Below are 24,705 nucleotides of genomic sequence, written 5' to 3'. Positions count from 1 at the left end.
AGAGTCACTTGAGACCCTCAAACACACTTGTTCACACACGCCAGCTCTCTGAGCCCCATCCGGGACGAAAAGGAAGCCATGACGTGTCTATTAATAAGAGCCCAGCCCAGCCTAGCTAATGGTCAGAACAATCTTGCAGATTATCGCAAGGAACAAAGTCCATTTTCCCCCTCCCTCCCTCCCTCCTGCTCTGCTTGTGTGCGTGCGTCTCACTGCCCCTAATCTTGGGATCGGTGGTGCTGGCGCTCAGTTTCACCACCCTGCAGGTTAATACAATTCCTCCCTTATCTTATCTCCCCATCAGTTTCCTGGCAAAGCCGGCATCCGATTGGCTCCCGCAAGCCAGCTGGCCTGGAAGTTATCGGAATAATTCTTATCTCCGGGATCATTAACCAAATTGGGCTGGTATCGGCCTGCGCGCTTGTGATAATAAAGTTACAAAAGGAATGGAGGAAAAAAGAAAATAAGGCGAGGGACGCCGTCTGAAAAACGCTTCCGTTCCCTGGGGGTGCCTCTCAGGCAGAGTAAGAAGGATCTCAGCCACAATGGTGGGGTTGGGGGAGATGAGAAGCAACTCAAACCTGCCACTCCGGGTCCAGATAGCTCAGCAATTGTGTCTTTCGACAGTGGGCCAACTGATGCCAGTCAAAAGTGCAAGGGCGGCATGGTACAGCCCATGCACAAGCCTTCCAGCAGCCTGAAATAAATTCTCCTTACACATTTCAATAAATTTGCATGTGTGTATGTCCTTGTTCATTTTTCTGGCTTAATGCAGCCAATACCCACTGCTTAAGCATGTATGTCATTTAATTTAGCCTGTTACAACATCCTGCGGCCAAGCGTTCCACAGGTCCTTCCTCTGTACTTGCCTTCACCTCACTGCCAACCAGTTTCGGGGGACAGCTGACTTACTAAACTTTCCTCTACTCATTCCCTCTGCACTACCTTTGATCTTGCATATATCCAGCATTGGCCATCTACTATCTTTTTTTTCTAAACCTGAAAAGGACCACTTCTGGTAAGGTGAGGAAAAGGGCTCCCCTTTTGCTTGTGCGAACATGACTGCCTCATTCTGGGAGTTTTATGCCTGCTTGGTTCACAAGAGTAGCACCAAGTAGACTGCATCCCGCAGGAAAGGATAAAGGGAAGTGATACGGCAGTGCTGAGTTCAGTGTTCAACCTGGAAGCAACAGAGAACCAACCTATCACGTGATTAGAACTGCCACATGGAACGTTGTCAAGTTGCAATGACAAGAGTCTCATTGCTCCTTCCTTCTTCTCCCTTGATCGACTTATTCGCTGCTTAAAGTTAGACTGTGAGCAACATGAACATAGAAGACACCCCAACCTTGTGTTATTCTACAAAGCACTATTTATACTGAGGATATTAACTATTAGTATCATAAGCTGATAAAAAAAGCACTGCTGGGAAAGGGGCCTAAGAAAATGAGAAAGGAACTAGGAAGCATGTAGAGGCAGGCAGTGGCCCTTGGGTTTGCTTGCCCCTAACTACAATGTGGAGGATAAAAACGTTTTCAAAGGATGACAGCAAAGCTTTTTTATATATATATATATATATATATATATATATATATATATATATAGCAAGATAGTAAGAATTGTTTTATTGAAAAAGAAATGGGAAAAATACAAAGTGGCCACCCGACCACTCCCCAAAATGCTAGCTTCAGTTAGTTCCTCTAGAATAGAAATAAGAAATTCTCAGCTAATGTCACCTCCTCACCCATGCAAGCAAAAGCAACAATTCTAATTTTTGCTTTCTCCTGACTGTGGTGGTATCTCTCTGGGCCAAGATCCTAACCTGAAAGAAGGGTCCAGGATTATCCACATTGTGATTCATCAGGACATCAAAATTTCATTGTATTCACTTGCATAACTGTTCTGTGTGGTAGGCCACCCCACCACATGGCAAAGATGGGATTTTCAACCCAGATCCAACTCCAGCTTGGTACCTAACTGACCCACACTGGAAGGACTTGCATTCTTGTAAGATTCATAGGCAATCAACATTTCAAAGACTGCAGAAAGACAGTGTATGCCCTGCTCAGATCAAGAATATTTATTTATTTATTTTATTTCTCTATACCCCGCCTTTTTACCTGATGGGACTAAAAGCAACTTACCGATAAAAACAATAACCAGAAAAATACAATTAAGCATTGATAGAATTTAAACTACCATATTTTTCCATGCATAAGATTAGGGTTTTCCCTAAAAAACAATGTCAAAAATTAGGGGGCATCTTATATATGGGGGCATCTTACAGACGGAAAAATACAGTATATCAATGACAGTTTCAAAACCATACACAGTCGTACCTTGGATCTCGAAAGCTCCTGAACAAATCGGCTCCCGAACAATTGAAATCCGGAAGTGAGTGTTCCAGTTTCCGAATGTTCTTTTGGAAGCTGAATGTCCGATGGGGCTTCTGCAGCTTCCAATTGGCTGCAGGACCTTCATGCAGCCAATCAGAAGCTGCACTTTGGTTTCCGAACATTTTAGAAGTCAAATGGACTTCCGGAACGGATTCCATTCAACTCCCAAGGTACAACTGTACATAAATAAAATATGTTTAAAACATACTACTACTACTACTACTACTACTAAATTATTACAATAAAATAAATTTATTACAATAAAAACAGCATGGCACCATCCCTTTAACTAAAAGCAGTCAATTCCCAAAGGCCTGTTGGAACAAGAAAGTCTTCACTTGCCAAAGGAAGTTCAGCAAGGAGGGAGCCAGTCTAGCTTTTCTAGGGAGGGAGTTCCAAAAATCCGGAGAAGCCACCAAGAATACTCTCTCCCATGACCCCAGCAAGCATGCCTATGAAGGTTGTGGGACCGAGAGAAGGGTCTCCCCGAATATCTCAAAACTCAGGGTAGGTTCTTATGAAGGAAAACAGTCTTTCTGATAGCTTAAACCAGTGATGGACAAACCTGGTCCTCCAGCTGTTTTGGGACTACAATTCCCCTCACTGGCCCTGTTAGCTAGGGATGATGGGAGTTGTAGTCCCAAAACAGCTGGAGGGCCAGGTTTGGCCATCACTGGCTTAAACCTAAGCTGTGTAGATGGACTCATGTAGCCTAGTTTCCTGCTTTCCAAAGTGGTCAGCTAACCAGTGAGGCATGATGGCAACTGACTTCACCTTTTGGTGACTCTCAGTGAAGATATTCAAGGGAACAGGTGACATATAAAGGGTCAACGTGCACAAGACAGCAGCATCCTGTTCTCACAGTGACCAACCAGATGCCCATGGGAAACCCTCAAGCAGAACCAAACACAAGAGCACTCTCCCTGTCTGTGGTTTCCAGTATCTGGTATTCAGAACCATTACTGCCTCTGACCATGGAGGCAGAGCAAAACTACCATGGCTGCTAGCCATTGATAGCCTTGTCCTCCGTCAATTCGCCCGATCCTCTTAAAAAGCCATCCAAGTTTATGGCCGTCACTGCCTCTTGTGGGCGCGAGTTCCATAGTTTAACTATGCATTGTGCGAAGAAGTTCTTTTTTTGTGTCTTGTCCTGAATCTTCCAACAAAAAACTCAGTTGGCTGGAGCTGATGGGACCTGAAAGGCTGATGTAAATTATTATAAATAAATAAGTTTAGCCATCATATCTAATAACGGTTGACTGCCTGCTCCTCTTCCTACTCTTGTGCTGTTCTCTTTTAAAGTTATCTAAGGCTGTGGGGACCGCCACATCATGTGTCAGGGAATTCCATCAGTTAATTAGGCACTGTGCAAAGATGGACTTGCTTTTTGCCCACCTCTACATTCGGGGACAGCGTACCATAAGCTGGGAACAAGAAATAAGGGCTGGCCGGTGCCATCATACCCAAGCTTGTGAGCTTCTGAGAGACGTCTCCCCGGCTCTGATGGGCAGGGGTGCTGATGAAATGGACCAAGAGGATGTTTGTCAAAAAGGTGGTTTTCCTTTTGAGAAGTTTCAAACACGAGGCAGAGGGAATTATACATATTTTAAAAGTGACAACTCAAGTAGCAAAACGATGCGTGATAGCACTGGCCTGATAAGATGGAAGGGGGTGATTGGGGAGCATTTTTAAGCTGCGTACAAGCAACGTCTTTACACTTCACCTTCCCATACAAAAGAAAATATCTTTAAAGGGGCTAAGGAGATTATCCCAGCTTTGGCAGCTCGGATGCTCAAGTAATCAGGGGCAGCCTTGGGAATAACAAAGGAGCTGTTGGGCGTTAAAATTAGACAAAGAGAAAAAGAGGAGGGGCTTGGAGGGGTCCCGCCTTCATTCCCCCATGTCTGTGGCAGATTCCCACTTGCCTATTAGTGGAATCTAGGGAGTCAGAAGCCCACAGAAGAGGGGAAGCAAACTTGTAAGAAGGCATGGCTTTCCATTACATCCAGTATCCATCACATGCAGAACCGTTTCTGTTCTGCTGCAGTTGGTCTTCTGCCCAAACCTACATTGTCTCACTGTCCGTCATGCTGAAATTACATAAATTGCATAATTCATCACATAGGTTATGTTGTCATTTCCTTATTCTACTCCTGCTGTTAAAGTGCAAAGGAAATAGTGCAAATTTGGGGTGTGTGTGTGTGTGTGAAATCAATTACATATTGTTTGTGGACTGAAAGCAACAACAACAGACAATACCATTCATATATGCTGGGTTGATTTCTGTTCTGGACACGCAACAAATAAGCAGACACTGACAATTACTGCTGCTGTTTCTGGTTTCCTCAGAATTCTCTGACATCTCTCTGACACACATCTATACTGTTGCACACCAGGCAAATTCACCTTTAAAAAAATGTGCCTCCCTCCCCCTAGCCCAGTTGCTCACAATCCCAAGACTAAATGTGAACAGAAAATACACTTTGGGTGATGAAATTGCGCCACCAAACTTAAGCCCTTGTGCTCCTTGCCAATGGTGGCTTCAGGGAGCAGGTCTCTTCAGCTTGCCAATGCAAGTTCCCCACCAAAAGAGAGAGAGAGCCCTGTCGCACCTCTGTACGCTCAAGCCGCAGCGGCTCAGACCTGCCAGCAAGGCAAGGTGGGGCAAGGTACAGCCCATCCGATACGCGGCCCTCCTTCCCTCCCTCGGCAGCAACAGTCTTCAGAGCTCTGCTCTGCCCCTCACCTTTGCGTCTGGGTTGCTGACATCCACTCACCGTTGTCCCTCTCCGTTTCAAAATGGCGCCCTGGCAACCGAGGACTGCATTTCAGGAAGTATGGGGCTGGCGATTCACATACCCCCAAGTCCCCTCTCTTCTTCTGTAGGGTCTCCGCTTATCCAGACCGCCGCCAACCCCCCCTCCCTACCTCACTGCCAGCACATGCCCAGCCCCCGCCACTTAGCTGGCTATTGGGGATTTCTCCTCTCCTATCACAGCCAAGCATCACTGGGGATTTATTGATTTTTTGACACAGTTAACAACAGCAAATCTTTATCTCTGCAAACCCTGACCCCATTAGTGGAGGAGGCTCTTACCAAGCCTGGATAGCAACGTGGACCTGTCTACCCTTCCCCCAACCTCCAAGGCAGGAGTTTTAGGCAAAGGGTCACTGTTACAGGACGAGAGGGGAGCCCTTTTGCCAATAAGGCAGTTTCGTGACTAAGGCACAGCCCCCTTCCACTCTCTTTCTTCTTTGCAGGCTCAGGGCAATGGAGGCAACAGTTTTAACACACCAGGATTTGGATTATACTAGGGTGGGTGGTCGCAGTGGGGGAAGAGTTCAAACTACCATCAAATTTTTAAAGCGGCTACCCTGTGCAACGATTGGCAGGGGTGGAGCACCCAAATTCTGAGCAGCAAAGGCCATGCCTATACTTCAAATATAAGCCAGTTTCAAAGCCATCACAACATCCCACCGAGGAGTTTTGGGAGCAAAAAGAGCTGGGGGAACTCCCATACAATTTTCAGAGACCCTCCTCTCCAAGCTACCATTCGCAGGATTCTTTGGAGGTAATCAAAGATTTCAAAGCAGCTTGAAAGTGGTTTAATTGTGGAGTGCAGAACGTAGCCAGAACTTTTGGCGCTGGGATATTAGCTGCCACCGTTATTATTATCGCTGCTCTTTCTATCATTATTTATGGAGCCCCGTCAACATGCATGACACTTTACAGTGTAACGGGGAATAAGGTGGAGCCCTGCCCTGTGGAGCTTTTCAATCTGAAATCTGACAGGGGGAGGTGGCAGAGGAAGCGGAGGAAGACGGGAGGGAATGGGAAAAGAGGAAGTACAAGCATTCCCCTTCTGCACACGTACTTTGTCCTCAGCACCTATGGAAACATTCATAGGTAGCCAATGTCCTGCCCTTATCCCTTATTGGAGATGCAAAAAGGCATTCTGCCCCACATTCATTGCAGCACTGTTTCCCTTCCGCTGCAGTTTAGCTTCTGTTAAACGCTATGTTTTCCATCTTGCTGTCCGCTGCGGACATAATTAACTATTTTATTAATGCTGCATTATCACTTTGCTTGTCTCAGTGCAAAGGAAATGCAATGTAAATAGGAGGTGAGGTCATTGATTCCATATTGTTTGAAGATAGAAAAACAACAGTGAATACCAATCATATTCACTGGATTGATTTCCGTTCCGGATGAATAAGGGAACACTGGCAATTTCAGCTCCTGTTAGAACTCTTCAACTTCTCTACCCCTAATCACAGGCCTCGCAAACATCCCTTAAAGGACGAAGAGAGCTTTGGCCATGATGCCGAATCTGCCGCAAAGCGGTAGCCTCCTAAACAGCTGCCCTCAGATCCCCAAAGAAAACTGTGGCTTGCCGTTACGAGAACGAGGTGGAGCCAGCCTCCAGGAGTGAGGGGAGGGGAGGACAGCATGCAAGTTCAAAAGATCCTCCCTTGCCAATGGGTGACAGATACAGAGGACCACTTCTGAGTGGTAAAGCTACCACTACATGTACAGGGCCATTTTCTCCTTTCACATTCCCCCCTCTTCTTAGAGCAGTGTGGGGACCCAAGGCAGTGTGCAAGGGCACCTACATGTGTCCTCCAGGTGCAACAGCCAGCTAGCCAAGCGTTCACATGTATACAGGGGAATTGCAAATGGGAAAGAGTGCTGCTGCTGCTGCTGCTGCTCTTGTGTCCTGCTTGTGGGCTTCCATTGGGGCCACCGTGAGAACAGGATGTTGAACTAGCTGGGCCACTTGGTTTGACCCAGAAGGGAGCTCCTTCTATTCTGATGCTGTTGCAACCTTGCCTTAATAGTTCAACTCGCACCCCAGCACCTATTTTTGGGCTGCCCTGTCAGCCCGAAGCCCCAACATCCTGCTATTTCCCCACCCCCAATATCAGGTCTTATTTCTTTATCCCACCCACCCTGCCCCCTCGCCACCCTGCTTCCAGCCTCCCCACACACCCCTTTAGAGAATTTCTCATAAACCGGAGTCCTGGCCGGCTGGTCCCTGATACCATCAGCTCCAAGGAGAAGGGACAATAGGGAGATGGGCTTTGGAGGGTCTGATCATATCCTGGAGGCAAGGGCGGTGTATTCAGGCCTGGAATGAACCGTGATCCTATCTCCCCCGCCAGGGTGTGGGTTATTGTGTCTCATAAAAGGAGGGACTCTTCACTGCCTTTTCTTCTGCTTTACGCTGGCCTGCCTTATCAGCGCCAGCATGACCCACCTTGCTTCTCCCCCCACCCCAATCAAAAATTCTCTTCCTAAGTGGTTTTGCTTAAAGAGTCCGGCAGCACACACAGGGCGTCACCCCAGAGCCATTTAACCCTAGAACACCTGGTGCGGCATCGGAAGGGTGTTCCTGAGCATGCACAGAGGAAAGCAGATTTATTTCTGCTATCCTGCTTGCCCTCCCTTCCCAGGAACTCTGATTAGCTTAAGGGGTTCTGCCTACCTTCTCCTCTCACCACAACCCTGCAAGGTAGGTTAGGCTAAGGACAAATTTGTGGCTGAGAACGGAAGTGAACCCAGGTCAGGGTGGTCTCAGTTCAACACACTATAAGCACTAGACTCTCAGTACCACACCAGTTCCCAATACGAGGAATGTTTTGCAAAGCATCATGTGCTTCGTGGATCAAGGCTGGCCTCAGCCCCAGAATGCAACAGGCTCCTGCAGCCCTGCCCTCCCTTCCCTTCCAGCACGGTAATCTAAAACAAATAGGACTATCTAGTGTAAAACTCTGCTATGAGCGATAAAGAAAAATAGCTGGAATAATTTTTCCCACCCACACATACCAATGTGAAGGGGAAGAGAAACACACACACACACAAAGCACAAAAAGATAATCAGGAAGATGGTGGCCAACCCTGCCCTGTCCATCAGAACGGGCCGTCCCGCCTCACGCTGCCCTGTGCTGCCTGATAATAAACCTTGAGGTTTGCAGAGAAAACTTCAGGCAGGGAGAGATTACTCAGACAGGAGTCGCAGCACAGATAAAAAAAGAAAGGAAAGGAAAGGAAAAAGAGAGCTGGGCTGGGGGTGGGAGATGGAGCAAAAATAAAGGCCAGGGAAATGGGGGGGGGGTTAGTGTGTACTGTTTTAATTCGATAGCAACAGTCGCCCCTTGGCTGTGGCTAAGAAAATATCCAAGATCATCGGCTGTAATAGGAAAATGGAGCCTCCAAGTCCAGTGGCAGGGTACCTTGGTTCAATCAGCCAACAGTATTCATGCCCTGCTCACAAGCTTCCCAAGGGCACCTGGCCAGCCACAGTTGGAAAGAGAAAGGTGGACGGGGTAGATTTTACTGATCCAGCAAGGCAACTGCTTATGTAGCAGCCGGTTCCTAAACACTGAGAATGCTGGAACTGAAGGTTGCTTGGAAGTGACATCTTCAATCCCAGAAGAAGACTTCTGCTGGAGGAGACATGCAGGTCCTCCATGTCTGGAGGCAATCTATGCTCAAATGCAGCGTGCCTGTTGGGGGAGAACTCTGGGAAAACAGTATTATTTCTGCCATGCCTTGTTTGGGCTTTCCCAGACTCATCGGCTTGGCTAAAGTGGAAATCAGGATGCTGGGATACATAAGCTCACCTTGGTCTGGGCTGTTCTTCATGTTCCTATAATCACAGGTGTGGGCGGGTGGCCCTGTGGGCCCTTTGGAAAGCAAACTCACTCAAGGCTCTGGACGGGGAGATCTGGGTTTGTGTCCATCTCTTCTGCCATGGGTTCATCATCTGGCCTTAGCAAACTGATCTCCTTCCCTGCCTTACCTTTCCCTCTGTAAATCTGATAAAATAATGGCATTCACCACTGGGACAGTATGAGGGTACAATCCAAAAACTAGACACCTTGATCTCCTTCATATTTTGGTGGGAAAGCTAAGCAGATGCTTACACCTGTCGGTCAGCAAATTCAAAAACAAGAATTATTATTTTAAAACTATTTGTTTTAGAAAAACAACCCGGCAGGTTGAAAGCATCTTAAAACCAGCATGTCCTCTACATGACAGACAAGGGGAGGGGATAACTCTATGTTGATGGCCACTGTGACGTATATGAGCACCATTTAAAATGCAAGGATGTTTGCTTTTGTCCCTTTGGAAATATTGTTTTCTCCCTCGTGTATTTAAATTGAGAGCCTAGAACTCATACAGTTAAATGAGCAACATGCCTTAATGCTAGCTGACCTATGCCCAGAAATACTGAAGAGGCCTGCTAATTAAGAGTGCAGGCTTACAAAGAGACGCTTGCCTGTGGCAAATTAAGAACCACCTACAGATCATTCAGAGAAAATTTACAAGAAGTTGTGTCTTCCTATCCCTCACCCCCCTTTTCTTTGAGATCCAAAGGACTAGCTCAGGAATGTGGTCTTAGGGAATATTCGGAAGGCATGCTGTGTGGCAACCTAGCTGAAGGTTTGGGTCAGGCCAGTGGCTGGATAGGAGACCTCCCTGGAATCCCTAGCTTTGCCATCTTGAGTCCCAGAAAGGTGAGAAACAGACATGAGCAGGTAAAGGTAAGGCCCGTGGGCTTGGGTGCAAGGGGATGTTAGCAGCTTCCGTGGAGGGGGAGTGAAAAAACAAAAGCTTCAGGCATCTGAACGCAGCAGCCTTCTTTGCCTCAGAGTTACTGAAGGAAGGAGAAAGCAGGCTGGCAGGAAGGTCCTTAGCCCCTGTAATTAATGGCAAGAGCTCTTTACCGGGAGACAAAAAAGAAATAAAAGGTGACAAACGACCCCCCATAAAGAGGCTCAGGGGTCGCAGGTACATTTGAATATTCGATAGGGTGTGAAAATAAAGGAGCCCATAAAAAGGAACTAGGGCAGTAAAACACAAGGCTGAGTTACAGGTGGAGAAGGTGCCCCGTCACAACCCAATTATTTCTCCCCCGCTTCTTTTAAATATGCTTGCGGAGCTTGATCTATCCACAAGGCATGGATATCACTCAGCACAGGAGAAGCTGCAATGGAAGGAGGGCCCTCTCTGCTAATCCCATGACGCTGAGGCACATATTGATCTGGATGCGGGCCCATAATAAGCTCTGCCTGGCTTATTAGCACAGAGCAACACAGAGCATCAGCCCAGTTTTCAAAGCCGGTGTGTGGGTGTGACTGTGTGCAGGCGATAACACTCAGGGCAATGGGAAGAGACTCTCACTTGCAGACATCAACCAGGGGTGTGTCTGCACCATCAGTGTGCCAGGGTGGTGTAGTGGTTAGAAGGTCGGACTATGACATGGGAGACCAGGGTTCAAATCCCCACTCAGGCATGCAGCTCACTGGGTGACCAGTCTCTTGCTGTCAACCTAACCTACCTCACAGGGTTGTTGCGAGGATAAAATGGGAAGGAGAAGTATTTATATACCACCTTGAGCTCCTTGCAGGAAAGCTGGGATATAAATGGTACAAATGGTATAAATCAGGTACAAAGAACACAAGGGCTCAAGTTATACGAAGCCAGAGGGGCTGGAGCAACTTCAACACAAAAAACTTACTGGACATGAGGACTCCATTTAGGCACTGATAGCAGCAGATAGACCTGACTTCATTGACCTTGCCCAGTTCCCTCTGAAAGGTATCCAATCCAGTAGTTATTTCCAGCTCTTACGGCAGCTGTTCCCCCAACCCAATGCAACCTGGCACTCCTTTTAGGAAGTTTGCACTACAGCTCCCATCAGATCAGACAGCACTAGGAGTTGTAGCCCAAAACACTGGAGGGTACAAATTTTGGGGGGAGACATTTCTTACAGCAAGAAGAAGTCCACATAGGAAGAATAGTGTTGTGAGTTCGGCGGTGCCAGACTCCCTTAAATTCCTAGGCCTAGTCAGTGTTGGAAGTAAATCAAGCCTCCTGAACCCCTGGATCCAGTAAGGATTACAACATAGGCCAGGCTAGCTTCCTCACAGGGTAATTGCCATGGAACCATTAAGAACGAACAAAGGGAAAGGTGATGGGCCTTGAAGAAAGAGAAGGGACTCTGGACCAGGTGGCAAATGAGTGGGGGCCCTCCTCCTGCTCAAACAGCTGGTTAGAAGACAAAGCCAGAGTTTGAAGCAGAACTGAGAGTTGGCTGTGATGTACCCTAGAAGGAAAAAGGTTGCAGGCTGGTAAGGCAGCAAGCTGGAGAGAGGGTCAGGGCATGATGGTTGGTCTGTGTTTGAATATGGGAGAAACCAGAACCTCTTGGGGTGTTGATGCTGTGGACCCCTCCATCATAGGCTCAGTTTGCATATATGTGTAAATAAACAATATATTAAAAAGACTCAGTCTCATTCCCAAAAGGAGCCATGGATAAGCACCTGGGACCCCTGGAATCTTGCACCGCTTGGAGATTTGGGTGGAGGACAACAATATAATGACCCACCATCTTCCCTGTTCTCACCGGTAGCATTTTCACAAGGCCATTGCAGCCGTAGGATCTTAGCCACCAACACTCCTTTTGTGATTGGCTGCTGCAGACTGAAAGCTCCTGCGACAACCAGCCAGCTACTCTCCAGCGACTAGTCCAGGCCACCTTTGCTACCGAATGGGATCTGCCAAGAAACAAATTCGGGAGACTTTGCCCGCTTCCTCCCCTCTCTCTTACTTCTGGGGCACAATTCAGAAATGGCAACCCACTCTATTGGGAGCAACTAGAAACTCTCAGGAGGTTTTTAAATATATATATTTTATTTTGGGGAAACACACACACACCACGAGCCAGACTTGCAAGAACAGGAAGTCAAACAGAATGGGCAGCTACATCTGCAAACGCTCCCAAGTTGAGGATTATAGATTATAGCTATCAGCTATTTGCATATCAGAATTTTAAAGCAGCCAAGACCCCTCCAGCGAACAAGGTCATAGCAAAGATTAAAAAGAGAAAGAGAGGGGAGGAAAAAATTCCCTCTCATTTTCTTCTCCTTCCCTTGACTTTCTCATTTCAGTGAGGCGCATGAATGTGCGGGGCTATCAGAAAAGTGAAGGACAGCTGCTCATCCCCTCCCACCCAACCACGCCTGGCAGCCTGCCCTGCTGAGGCCTGTGCTGGAGGAAGAGTGGTGCAAAAACATTGGGCACTTGAAACAGGAGTAATGGGGTACTCCAAGCTCCATAGCACATCCCTGGAGAGATGTGGTAGAGCATCCTTGCCCTTCAGGAAGGGTTCCTCACAAACGGACCTTCAGTACACACAACTGAAATTTCCAGGTTCAGAAGCAGTAAACTTCTCTATATTCAGATTAGGGGGTGGGCAACTGAAGGACAAGGCTCTTACGCCTTTCTGCTCTCCGTGTGGGAAGCAGGACCCTGGATTAGATCAACATAATTTCAGGAAGTGATGATCACTGCCCCATGTGGTGAACCACGGGACTGCAGTCTCCAGGGTAGAAGCTTGCAAAGCAGGCCTGGCTCTGCCCATCCAAGTTGGCGATTGGGTTGTTGAAATCAGAGGAGGAGCATATAAGGACTTCCTTTGCCAGCTTCTTAAGTAGCCAGGGTTCTTCCTAGAACTGCACCTTGAAAAGGTCTGTCTTGGATTTTCATTAATACTTTTAACAGAATCAGAATCAGAAGGGGGAAACAATGTAATGAGTCCCATGACACCATCAGCCTGCAGAGCCCACAGAGGTGGAGTAGAAATTTAATTCAGTTGGCATTTAAAGACAACAATACACCAACTGAAATGGAGCCCCACTTTGAAACTTGCTCTTCTCCAAATTTTGCAACGCAGTTCTCCAGCCAAGCAATCATGTACGAAAGTGCATGTATTAAGGTAAAGTGTGTATAGAAATGGAAATATAAGTGAAAGTGACATACAAAAATGCATATTGGCATTTGCAAAAATGTGTGATTTACGCAAAATGTGCACGTTAGGAGAAATTCACACTAAAATATGATGAATTTTCATGAAGCCTTAAAAAACACACACACACCTGAAACTGATGTGGAAATGTGGAGAACTGAAGTTCAGACTGGAAAAATGGTAAGATGAGAGAAACCCAAACTGATGATGGGAGCTGTAATCCAGCAACATCTGAAGGGCTAGATATTCCCTATCCTTGTCTTATTCCAATGCAAGATTCCAGATGCTCAGGCATCCCTGCCAGATGTGCCCAGCCAAGCTTTTCTTGCAGGGGTCCAAAGGAGAAGTTTTTACAACTTCCCAAGAAAACCTTAGTGCGCTGAGTACATGGAAGTGAGCTTTCCCCCTATGCTTCTCAGTTCCATGCAGCAGCCCTGCAACAGGTAGAAGGCATGCTCAGATCCTTCATCAGCCCCCAATCCTTTTTTCCCCTCATACTTGAATGGGAAGGATTTCCCCACTCCCACCAGCCAGCCCTCTACTGATCTCCCATGCCCTTCCAGGGACCAAAGGAAGAAAAGGAAACACAGAACATGGAAAGAAGCTGCAGATGATTCTGGAGCTCTGCTAGTGAGGAACCTGAAAGGGGAGATGGGCTTGGCCCCCAGTCTGGTCATGGAAGCCCTATCTAACAAATGATGGCCATAAAGTTGTGCCTACAGAACTTCACCTTGACTGCAGCTCAGTGGCAGAGCACCTGCTCTGCATGCAGAAGGTCCCAGGTTCAAGCCATGGCCGGAAACACTCCTAGAGACAATGTTGAGCTCGCTGGACCATGGTCTGACTCATTATAAGGCAGCATCCTATGTTCACCTAGGATGTCGACAGGTGCCTGATTGGGCAAAGCGCTTGAGGCACGCCAACCTGGCCACTCAATAAGTCAGCGAGGCTCTGCAGGAAGATTTGGCAAAAGAAGATTTGGGAGGGACAAAACTGGATGGCACCCAGCAGCTTTGAAAAACACAACTCTCTCCACCCACCCCCACCCACCCGCCTGGCCTGGCCTCCACAGCATCCTCCTAGCCTGCCACTGCTGACACACAGCGGATCCTGCCAGATAAAGAAGAAATTCAGGCTGCTCAAAGTTTCCCTTTTTTTTCCTCTTTCCCTTTTTTTTTTTACCCATTCCATTCCTGATAAGTGTGGTGCCTGCACAGAGACTGATAGAAGGCCTATCGCGGCGGTTAGCGCAGAAAGGAAAAGCCTATCGCCGCAGCATCGCCGGACTCACATCAACTCCCAGCCACACAGAAATTAATATCACTCCAATTACCAGAGTGGAGATGGGCTGCACAGCGGCGATAATAAAATCTCTTTTACATAAAGAATGCAAATAACCAACTCCAGTGGGGGCGGGCGGGGGGAGGAGGGAGGAACAAGGGGGGAAAGGAAGAGGAAGCAACTTGCCACCCTTACTCTGGTTGCTTATGAATTTGATCCAGGATACAGTGTCAGGACCTATTTTTCAACTTCAGGGAACTTAATTGAGCAAACCACTGACTGCAACATTTGCAACATCTGGGACTTTTCTGGTAGGAAGGTGCATACGAGCATGTTCAGAGTGCACTTCCCTCACACAAGTGGATGGCAGAACTTTGGAGTCCCAGCTCACATACCGTCAACAGAAATTAGAAACAGAACACCCACAACATGAAGTGGCAGAAGTCTACACAAGGAAGATCCTACCATGCATATTCAGACTTGCATGGGTTCCACAGACGCAAGGAAGCCCCTCCATGCAGAGAGTGGATAGAAAACAGTAAAAGGTGTTGTTCCCGACCTTTTAAGAAAGCTGCAATGAAATATAAGGGGGGGGGGCTCTAAGGAAGCTTTGACAACAACCTGGTGCCAGACTTAAAACAGGATGGGAAAAGTATATTTTGCAAGATGTACTTGATATGAAGACTAGTGGCTGCAGTTTATTTATTTATTGTTACATTTGTATATATTCCACCTTTCTGCCAAGGAGCTCAAGATGGAACTTGACTCTCCGCCCCCCTCCTTATTTATCCTCACAACAATCCTGTGAGGTAGGTCAAATTGAGAGACCAAGAGCCGTAAGCTCAGTAGTAGAATGGCTGTTCTGCAGAAGGTCGTTGGTCCAATCCCAGGCATCTCCAAGCAGGGCTAGGAGAGAACCCTGCCTGAAACTCATCAGAACTGTTGTCAGTCAGTGTAGATAAGTTTGGGCTACACAGACCATTGGTTTTACTCAGTATAAGGCAGCTTCCTATGTTACTGAGACTGTGAGTGACCCAAAGTCATGCTGTGAGCTTCACGGCTGAGTGGAGATTTGAACTTTGGTCTGAAGGGTGCTACTGCTGACACTCTAACCATGACACCATGGCTGGCCCTTTATGCACAGTAACATAGGAAACTGCCTTACATTGAGTCAGGCCCTTGGTCCATCAAGCCCAGCATTGTCCACACTGACCGGCAGTGGCTCTCCAGATCCTCACAAGGTTTCTTCTTCCCATCCACTGCCACCAGATCTCATAAACACATCGGGTATGGAGCTTAGCTCCTTCTGCACACCAATCAGTGCACTCCACCACTGAGCTATGGTTGATATGCATCCCCCAACTCAGCCTATACATGGTCTTAAGGCATGCAGGGTAGCCAGAGCTGTACACTCTATTCCTCTCAATTCCTAGTACAGAGATATGCCGTCCCTGGGGAACACAAGAAAAGAAGAGACGTGGGAGAAATCTTGTGTCCAAGTTGCTCCAATCCTGACCATGTGTACACAGTTCCTCATGTGCTGGTCCTATCATCACCCACCATCTGCAGACAAGACTGAGGATCAGTGCAGCTGGATGCAATGTGCTGCAGTAGTGTAGTGGTTAGAGGGTCTGAGTTGAAATCCCTATTGGGTGACAAAATTCACAGGATGATCATGGACAAATTACTACTCTCTCAGCCTAACCTATCTCACAGAATTGTTGCACAGATTTAAAGGGGGGAGGCCTTTGATGCTACATTGAGCTCCTTGGAGGAGAGGAAAAATATCAATGTAACAAATAAACCAAGAGCAAGGGATGGATGAATGGGTCAATTTCAGTTTCTCCAAGTTTCTCATTTTTCCAGTCTTAAATTCAGTTCTCCACGTTTTATATCAGTTACTATTTTTTTAAAAAAGTCATCATGCAAATTCATCAATATCTTCATGTGGATAATATAACATTCACCTTTTAATATGACTTTTGCCTGATATGCACGTTTTTTTAAAAACAATTATCTCTAATATAATGTATTTTGGTATGTGCTATTTTCAACAATACATGCATTTTTATGCACGCTAGTATACAAATCTTTGTACACATTGCTTGACTAGAGAACTACATTGCAAAATTCAGAGAAATGCGAATTTCGAAGAAGGGCTGTGTTTTGGTTTGCACATTGTATTGGAAAGCACAAATTAGGGAGGGATCACCTTTAAATGCAAACTAAATCAAATTTATTCACCACCCCTAATATATGTGGACATGATAAGAATTTGCTGGATCAGGCCAAAGGGCCATCAAGCCCAACAAACTGTTCTCACAGTGGCCACCCACTTTCTCCTCCTGTGGTTTCCAGGAGCTGGCATGCAGAAGCAGTACTGCCTCCAGCGGTGGAGAGGCAGAGTATACCTATCATAGCTGGTGGCCATTAATTGCCTTATCCTCCATGAATTTATCTAATCTTCTTTTAAAGTCAACCAAGTTGGTGGCCAGCACTGCCTCCTGTGGGAATGAGTTCCCCAGTTTAAGTATGTGTTGCATGAAGGAGAACCTTGTCGTCATTTTTTCTGTTGGGTTTTATCAACAAGGATCATCGGAATAATAAATGATACAGACCAAGACTTCTCATGTCATTTGTATATCACAACAACCATAATAAATTTGCACTAATATTTACCATATACGGGTGTATTGTTAGCGGTCAGTGTATAGGTTCTTGGTTCATGAAATGGTTTAAATGAAAAGAGTTTTTGATGGATAGCTCAGTCAGTAAAGCGTGGGACTCTTAATCTCAGGGTCATGAGTATGAGCCCCACATTGGGCAAAAGATTCCTGCATTGCAGGGGGTTGGACTAGATGACCATTGTGGTCCCTTCCAACTTTAGAAGTCTATGATTCTACGAAAAGGAATGGGGAAACAGGATAGAAGAGAATTAACAGATAACATTCAGCATCAAATAGCTAAATGCTTAATCAGGATCCCTTGTGGTGGTGCTTAGATTACGTATGAGTAATAGTAATTTTTCCTCTTACGTTACCAATGAAAGAATATAAAGTGTTGAAGGAGTACTTTGTCTTATCTGGTTGTTGTGCCATCAGCTGAGCATCCTACCCCTTGAGAAGACAACAACCCCCCAGTTCTTGGGGCTGAGCCAGGGACAAAGTCAAGGTTAAGGGTCCCGTAAGCAAAGCTGGATATAAACCATTAGTCTGCTCTTAGTATGTTGGCAAAAGGGATTTGGGCATCTTGAGTCTCCCTTGTGCTGTTCTGAGATGAATGAAGAGCATCAGTGGACAGAGCAGGCATAGGCAGGGTGGGTGGGAGGAAGGAGGGGGTGCTGTGCCATGTGGCCAGCCAAGGATGAGCAGAGCAGCCTCACATCCGTCCATCGAGGCCAAAAGGTCTGGGGTGGGAAAGAGAAGATAACCAAGGAAGAGCCAGAGGAGGTAGTGGCGAGGGAAGTCCTGCAGATATATTTCCGGCCAATACATCTAGGAAGGGCTGGGGATATCAGCCTGGCTGTGAACAGACATTTCCCTTCCTGAACAGGGAGTGGTGTGTGTGTGTGTGTGTGTGTGTGTGTGTGTGTGTTTCTGTGTGTGTGTTGGGGCAGGGGAAAGAGAAGAAGAAAGCAGACAAACACTTTTAGAAGCGACTCTCACTTTCCTATCTCCTGACTTGAATCTTCTGCTTTCATTGTTGCTTTAATGGTTTCTCTTTATTGTTACACTGCTTTAATTTGCCTTGTTTATTATATACTTTAATTATGGATGTTATAATGTTGTTGCTTCACAGTGCCTTTTAATTATGGGTAGCTGCATTTTTAGAATTGGTTTTGTTCTTGTTATTTTGCTGTTGGCTAGGCTTTTATTCATTTCTTTGAATCGCCCTAGTATTTCTTCTTGTAATGAAAGGCGGTGTATAAAGCCTTTTGTTAATATTATAATACTCACAAGCAACTGCTGCTGCAGAGGGAGATGGGATTCGCACTCAGGGCATGTGGGGGGTGGGGGAGAAGACTCAAGGCAGTCTGGACTTGGGAGTTCTTTACAAAGTGACAGAGAGGCTGTGTGTATATGTGGGGTGGGGTGTCTTTGTGGATTTGCTAGGATGAATTTGGTCATCCTCTCAATTCAAGTAGCAAAAGCCATAAAGCAAAAGCTGGAGTTATGAGATGTGCTTGGAAAAGGAGGAAGGATAAGAAAACAACAAAGGGCCCTCCTCCACAAATAAGTAAGAAATGATGAACTTTTTTTTAAAAAAGACACCTGAGGCAGTCTCACAGACATGGAACTAGATTTCTCATCCTTGATCCATTCTAGATCACAGAGGCTGCCATCCTCAGTGACACACCGTGATGCCTGGTGCCCATTTGGATCCAACCCATTCTAGATCCGTCCCCATCCTCTTCCTTGATGAGTTCTGCAAGGGCAACACTAAGGAGGAGGAAGCTTACTGGCTTCATTCGGAAACGGGCAATCAAAATGATCGAGGGGGGTGGGATCAACTCTCCTCTGAGGAAACTTTTTGGGCTAGAGAGAAGGTGAGTAAGAGGCGACATGGTAGAAGTTCATGAAACGATGCATGGCATTGAGAAAATGGATGGAGAAATGTCCCTCCTCCTCTCATAGCACTGGAACTCATGGAGCTCCAATGAAGCTGAATGTTGGAAGGATGCAAGGCAGACAAGAGGAAGTACTTTTTCCACAGAGCGCATTGTTAAATTATGGAACTAATTCCTACAGAAGGCAGTAATGGCCACCAACCTGCATAAAAGAAGATTAGGCAAATTCATGGACACAAAAGCAACCCGCAATGGCCAAGCTCTACCTCCACTGTCAGGAGAGTTATCCCTACAGGTGCCAGCCTGATACTTAGTCAAATCATGGGGCCATCTAACTCAGAATTAGTTAAACCGACAGGCAATAGCTTTCTAAGGTTTCAGGCAAGGTTCTCTCCCAGCCCTACCTGGAGATGCCTGGGATTGAACCTGGGACTATGCAAAGCAGGTGCTTAGCTAAGGATCCTTCCCTATCACTCTAAATACACATCCATCCCCCTCCACCCCGGATCATATATAACCAAGCTGCTGTTCGCCAGCTCATCACACACTCACAGACTTTTCCACTGACAGATGGAGACTGGCACACCCAATTGTTTCTCTGCATGACTTGCTGGTTTACAGATGAAAGTCCAGTGAGAAGGGGGGGGGACGACGACTATGAGCAGCATCCAGCTTTCCTAAAACTCACGGCTTCCCACAATACTCAGGGCTCATGAGCTTACTAGCCTTCAGAAGCCTTTTAGCTCTGCTCTGTCTGTAACATCCCCACATTTGACGTAGAAAGGAAACATTAACGGTGGACTTTCTCCCTAAGAGTGGCGATTTTTGCTTCAAATTATTAAAGAAGTCTTCACGTTCTTAAAGACACTGTCCTTCAGCATTCCCCAAAAGGTGTCAATCAATCAAGGAGGAACGAATTAAAAGTCTCTGATTGATTGCCTTCATTTAAAAACCAATTTTGGTTGGAGAGATCTGTGCTCAGTTTGGAACTTAGTTAAGATACCAGCTCCATGAGAGCCTGCCCTTACCTGCATGAGATCTCTTTCATTACTTATGGGAGTTGGTTTAGCAGGGAAGGCAGGAGGAGGAGCGGGGGGGGGGGGTACTTACCTGGCCCGTTCCAAAGCTTCGGCTCCTGGGGCTTCTCCAGAAACTCTTGTTTATCTGGCTCCTTTGGGCTCTCCAAGCTCTCTCTGAGTTCAGTCTCTGAAAATTGAAGTAATGAAATCATTGAATCATCACTCAGAATCATTGAGGGCTGTGAAGAAAATATGATCAGCCATTCAGGTGCACCAGGCTTTTATGAGGCAAGTCACATGAGCCAGCTTTAAGACAGCCATTCACACAGCTGCATCATGAACAGAGTGCTCGCCATGGCTAAGAAGGGGGTGTTCTTTGGAGATAGAAAGCAAAAGACCTAGCTCCCCCACACAGCAAGTGGGACGATCAGGACGTAATTGTACTGCATGGAACTGAGTCTGGTCTGTACCATTTCACGCCGTACGTGGGGATGCACATGGGTCAATACCATACCCCTTCTGTCAGGTGCTGGTGTGGTTGCTCGAGAGCAAACAGGCAAGACTCCGACCTGTCTTTTCCAGGCTTTATTATTAGTGCAACCTATTTACAGTGAAGAGCATCGCAGGTTCATGTCTGGCTCACTCGCTAGCAGAATCTGGGAGTGGGCGGTCATTATACCTCCTCCAGCATAACAGTCGCGTGACCCCCAACCTTCTCCTCCCTTCCCTGCACCTAAACCTACTGCGCAGACTGGGCGCTGGCAAAGGGGTACTTCCCTCCCCTCTGGTTTGCTCAGGCTCAGTGTTGAGGCTCTCCCTAGCATCCCCTGCTCCCACCACTTCCTCTCCACTGGAGGTGGGACTTCCCTCCTCGCCAGAGGAGGAACTGCTTCGCAAGATTTTTGGAGGTTCCCTATAACACAACTGCCCTTCCACCTCTCGCCTCTGAGCTGATGGCAGTTCCCTGACACCTTCTATCCAAAATGACACCAGCCCCTGCATACTGGAAAGGAGTGTGTCAGCAGGAAGGGATTCAAGCTTAGCTTGTCTTCTGGAGACAACTGTTTTCTAAGTGCAGGAAATTATTTCATTTTAATTCTAGTAGACTATTTGACCGTGTGAGCTGTGCTTCCCCCACCCCTCAGCTTTCAAAGACAGAAGTGGTCCAGTGAATTGTTTATCACCTCACCTAATGTCTGGGAGAATTAGACTTCAGTGAATGGGTTGGGTTCTCACCTGATGTCTAAGAACTAGGCCCAGGAATAATAATGACATTTAATATGTTGAACTGGCTCCCAACCAGGGATAGAAAGACATGCATAGGATGCCAGGAAACCCCACAAGGTGACAATCAACATACAGAGCTGCTTGCTAGATAATAATGAATCTGACTGCTGCGGTCCTTGCCTCATCACTCATCCTCATAACAGCCAACTCCTAAGGGCCGAGGCCCCTTCAACTCCCCCAATAAAATATTTGAGCTTGCCCCCCCCCAGTTGATGGGCACTGCCATTCAAATGGTGTGTGTGTGCTGCATCTTGTGATTGTGTTGGGCGTGGCTTACCTCCCCCCCCCCAATATTTTATTTAAGTTGGCACCCCTACCTGTGTATTATCTCTATATCTTCCCTGTACCTGATGTTTGGAGATAGAGCCCACAAACCAGACATACTTTGCAATATTTTATTTATTTGTGGCATTTATATCCCACCTTTTTCTCCAAGGAGCTCAATGTGGCATACATGGTTCTCCCCCTCTTTCATTTAATCCCCACAACAACCCTGTAAGGTAGGTTAGGCTGAGAGGGAGAGGGACTGGCCCAAGGTCACCCAGTGAGCGTCATGACCAAGCGGGGATTTGAACCCTGCTCTCCCAGGTTCTAGTCTGACACTCTAACCACTATGCTGCACTGGTGCTCAATACTTACTTTAAAAAACAACAACTCAATGAAGTTCTAATAATTAAAGAAGCTTGTGTTCTGTGTGAAGAAAAGGCAAAGCCTAAAATCCAAATGAATTGTGCAAATTAAAATTTATTCAAATTGAAGGCGGGGCAACAAGCAGGAATAAGGAGCTATGCAAAGTGCTAATCACTACCTCTCTTGCTAAGACTCACTTGGGCATATCAGGTTTTACCAGCCACTCTCGATCTATTTTCAAGCTTATTTGCAGCCAGTAAGGCCTAAAAAAAGAGAAGAAGCCACAGCCGACATTTATACCTTGCCTTTCCATAAAATCTCCAGGTCAGCTAACAACAGCTTGAAAAGGGGTAAGAAGAAAAAGATAATATAAAATAAAAGAGCAGATAAAATCAGTATCAAGCAGTCTGAAAATAAAGATGTCGTACAGTACCATTACCTATCAAGCTGTTTCGGCACTAAAATATCAGGAGGGTCAATCACACCTTGTTATAAAGAGATTAAAAAGAACTTCCCAGAAAATGAATGCTTTTTTATAAAATAAAATAGAACAAAACAAAATAAAATAAAATACAACAAGCCATCAGAATGAGCACGCCAATTGCTCAGGAACGCTCTCTCTCAAGTCATTCAAAGTGCATAATATCAAGCCAGGTCAATTGCTCCACATCGCTCAGTACTGTCCACACTGACTGGCAGCAGTTGTCCAGAGTCTCCCACACTTACAGGGAGATGCCGGGGTTTGAACCTGGGGCCTTCTGCGAGCAATGCATGAGCTCTTCCACCAATCAACGGCTATTCCCCAACCTAACGCAGCCCATGTAGAAAGGGCACATAACAGAGAGCCTCTGCTGAATTGCTCACTGAGCTGGCAATCCCAGAACACTCCCAGGATGCTTCACTTTAAGCTTGTGTGATACAAACATCAACCGTGACTGGATGATTTGGGGGGCTCAGAGTTGCTTCCTTATTTTCCAGGCCTCCCATCCGCCCTCTCCCAGCGCCAGCTGGCTGACGAAAAGAAAAAACAAAACAAAAGAAAAATGGGTGGGGAAAGAGAACTTACTTCCTGGGCCAACTCTCCCGGTGGCAGACTCATAGCAACTTGATGACAATTATTTTCCCCATTAACTGCTGTTCAAGATCCTGCCGATAAGCCTATCTGCATAAGACAGCGTGAAAGATTAGCGGGCAGAGGGCATGTTTGCCTTTGCACCCAGGCCCCCAATAACCACCGCCAAAAAAGGCCCCACAACCATGGCCCAATCGATTGGCGCCATAAAGGGCGCCTGGGGGTGGTGACGTCACCGGCGATTGGTGATTATTAATACAGGTGATAAGGTGGGAATGGGGGGGTGGGGTGGATGATTAACATCAAATAAATCAATCGCCGGGTATAAAAGTCCCATTATTTTTGGCTATAAATCAAAGTGGCTGGCATATTGATTGTTATCCATCGCGCTGAAAGCTTTTTGCTATGCGCCACAGGAGCAGCAGTTATTGCAGCCGGTGCGTTATCATGCGCTATCGCCTCCTTTTATCACGACGCGCTAGTGCCAGGTGCACTGTTCAGGCTGGAGCTTTCAGAGCTCTCTGCTCTCCCTAACCTCCCCCCCCCTCGCAACCCCCCACCCCTCAGCCTGAGGCTCTTGTAGAGAGCCTTAAAAATCAGATAAAGGAATCTCTTGCTTCCTTTTCTACAGACTAGCTCGGTGGGTCAAAGTCTGCCATTGCACAAAACACTTGGCTTCCCACCCACCCACAAACTCACTGCTTCACTGCCCCTTCCCCAGGTCCCAAACATCCTGCAAGTCCCTCAGAGATTAATAGCTTCCTAATAGACATCTATGCAGTTGTGCGTGGACAATGGCAGTTACCGTGCCAGGAGGATGAGAGAAGGAGGAGGAGAGTTTGGATTTGATATCCCGCTTTATCACTACCCTAAGGAGTCTCAAAGGGGCTAACAATCTCCTTTCCCTTCCTCCCCCACAACAAACACTCTGTGAGGTGAGTGGGGCTGAGAGACTTCAGAGAAGTGTGACTGGACCAAGGTCGCCCAGCAGCTGCATGTGGAGGAGCGGGGAATGGAACCCGGTTCACCAGACTACAAGTCCACTGCTCTTAATCACTACACCACACTGGCTCAACGCTCAATGTGTGTGCATACGTGTGCATGAAAGAGGAAAGATTAGATGGCCAAGGGTCACCAAATAATGCCTGACATTTATCAGGGAGATAATCAAATTATGAATATTACTATTTATGCTCCCTTGTTTTTTATTATATATAAATATATAAAGAAAACAGCTTTAGAAATTTGCTGACCCTCTGCCTAGGATCCAAGCACACCCACCATTTAAGAAGCAGAAAATGAAACCAAAACACACAACTTAGGCTGTAGGTTATGTCCCACTGCCAAATGGGAATCGGTTGGCAGGAATATGAAGCAGGCCCTTTCTGCCTGCTTTTGGCCTGCGAGGAGGAAGAAGCGGACGAGCGAAGGAGGCACACACAACATCAGGGCTACTCCAGTCGGACTGCCCCGTCCCCTGCAGCCAACTTTACATGTTATATCATTTCTTATAGTGCTTTAAAATGCCATTGGGTGCCTTGCCATATAAATGAAACAAATAAGTAAGAAAAGAAACTGGGGCAGGGAGAATGAAAAGAAAAAAGTATATAATAATCATCATATACCCATAGTTGGGTTC

At 46.6% G+C, this 24,705-nt stretch overlaps 1 protein-coding gene across 6 annotated transcripts in view; it reads right to left on the bottom strand.

Annotated features, from left to right (window-relative positions):
- Positions 1–24,705, bottom strand: part of ZFPM1 (zinc finger protein, FOG family member 1) — a 111,765-nt gene that overhangs the window by 32,418 nt on the left and 54,642 nt on the right. For 4 of the 6 annotated variants that reach the window (XM_053399955.1, XM_053399956.1, XM_053399957.1 and 1 more), the window contains one exon: positions 20,169–20,264. In XM_053399955.1, coding sequence (XP_053255930.1) covers positions 20,169–20,264 — 96 coding nt within the window. Of the gene's footprint in view, positions 1–5,142; positions 5,325–20,168; positions 20,265–24,705 lie in introns of those variants that run through there. The other 2 variants (XM_053399959.1, XM_053399960.1) reach the window with 2 other exon arrangements.

This window comes from Podarcis raffonei, chromosome 8, assembly GCF_027172205.1.
Source record: "Podarcis raffonei isolate rPodRaf1 chromosome 8, rPodRaf1.pri, whole genome shotgun sequence".
NCBI lineage: Eukaryota > Metazoa > Chordata > Lepidosauria > Squamata > Lacertidae > Podarcis > Podarcis raffonei.
This window is presented reverse-complemented; position numbering and strand designations above follow the sequence as displayed.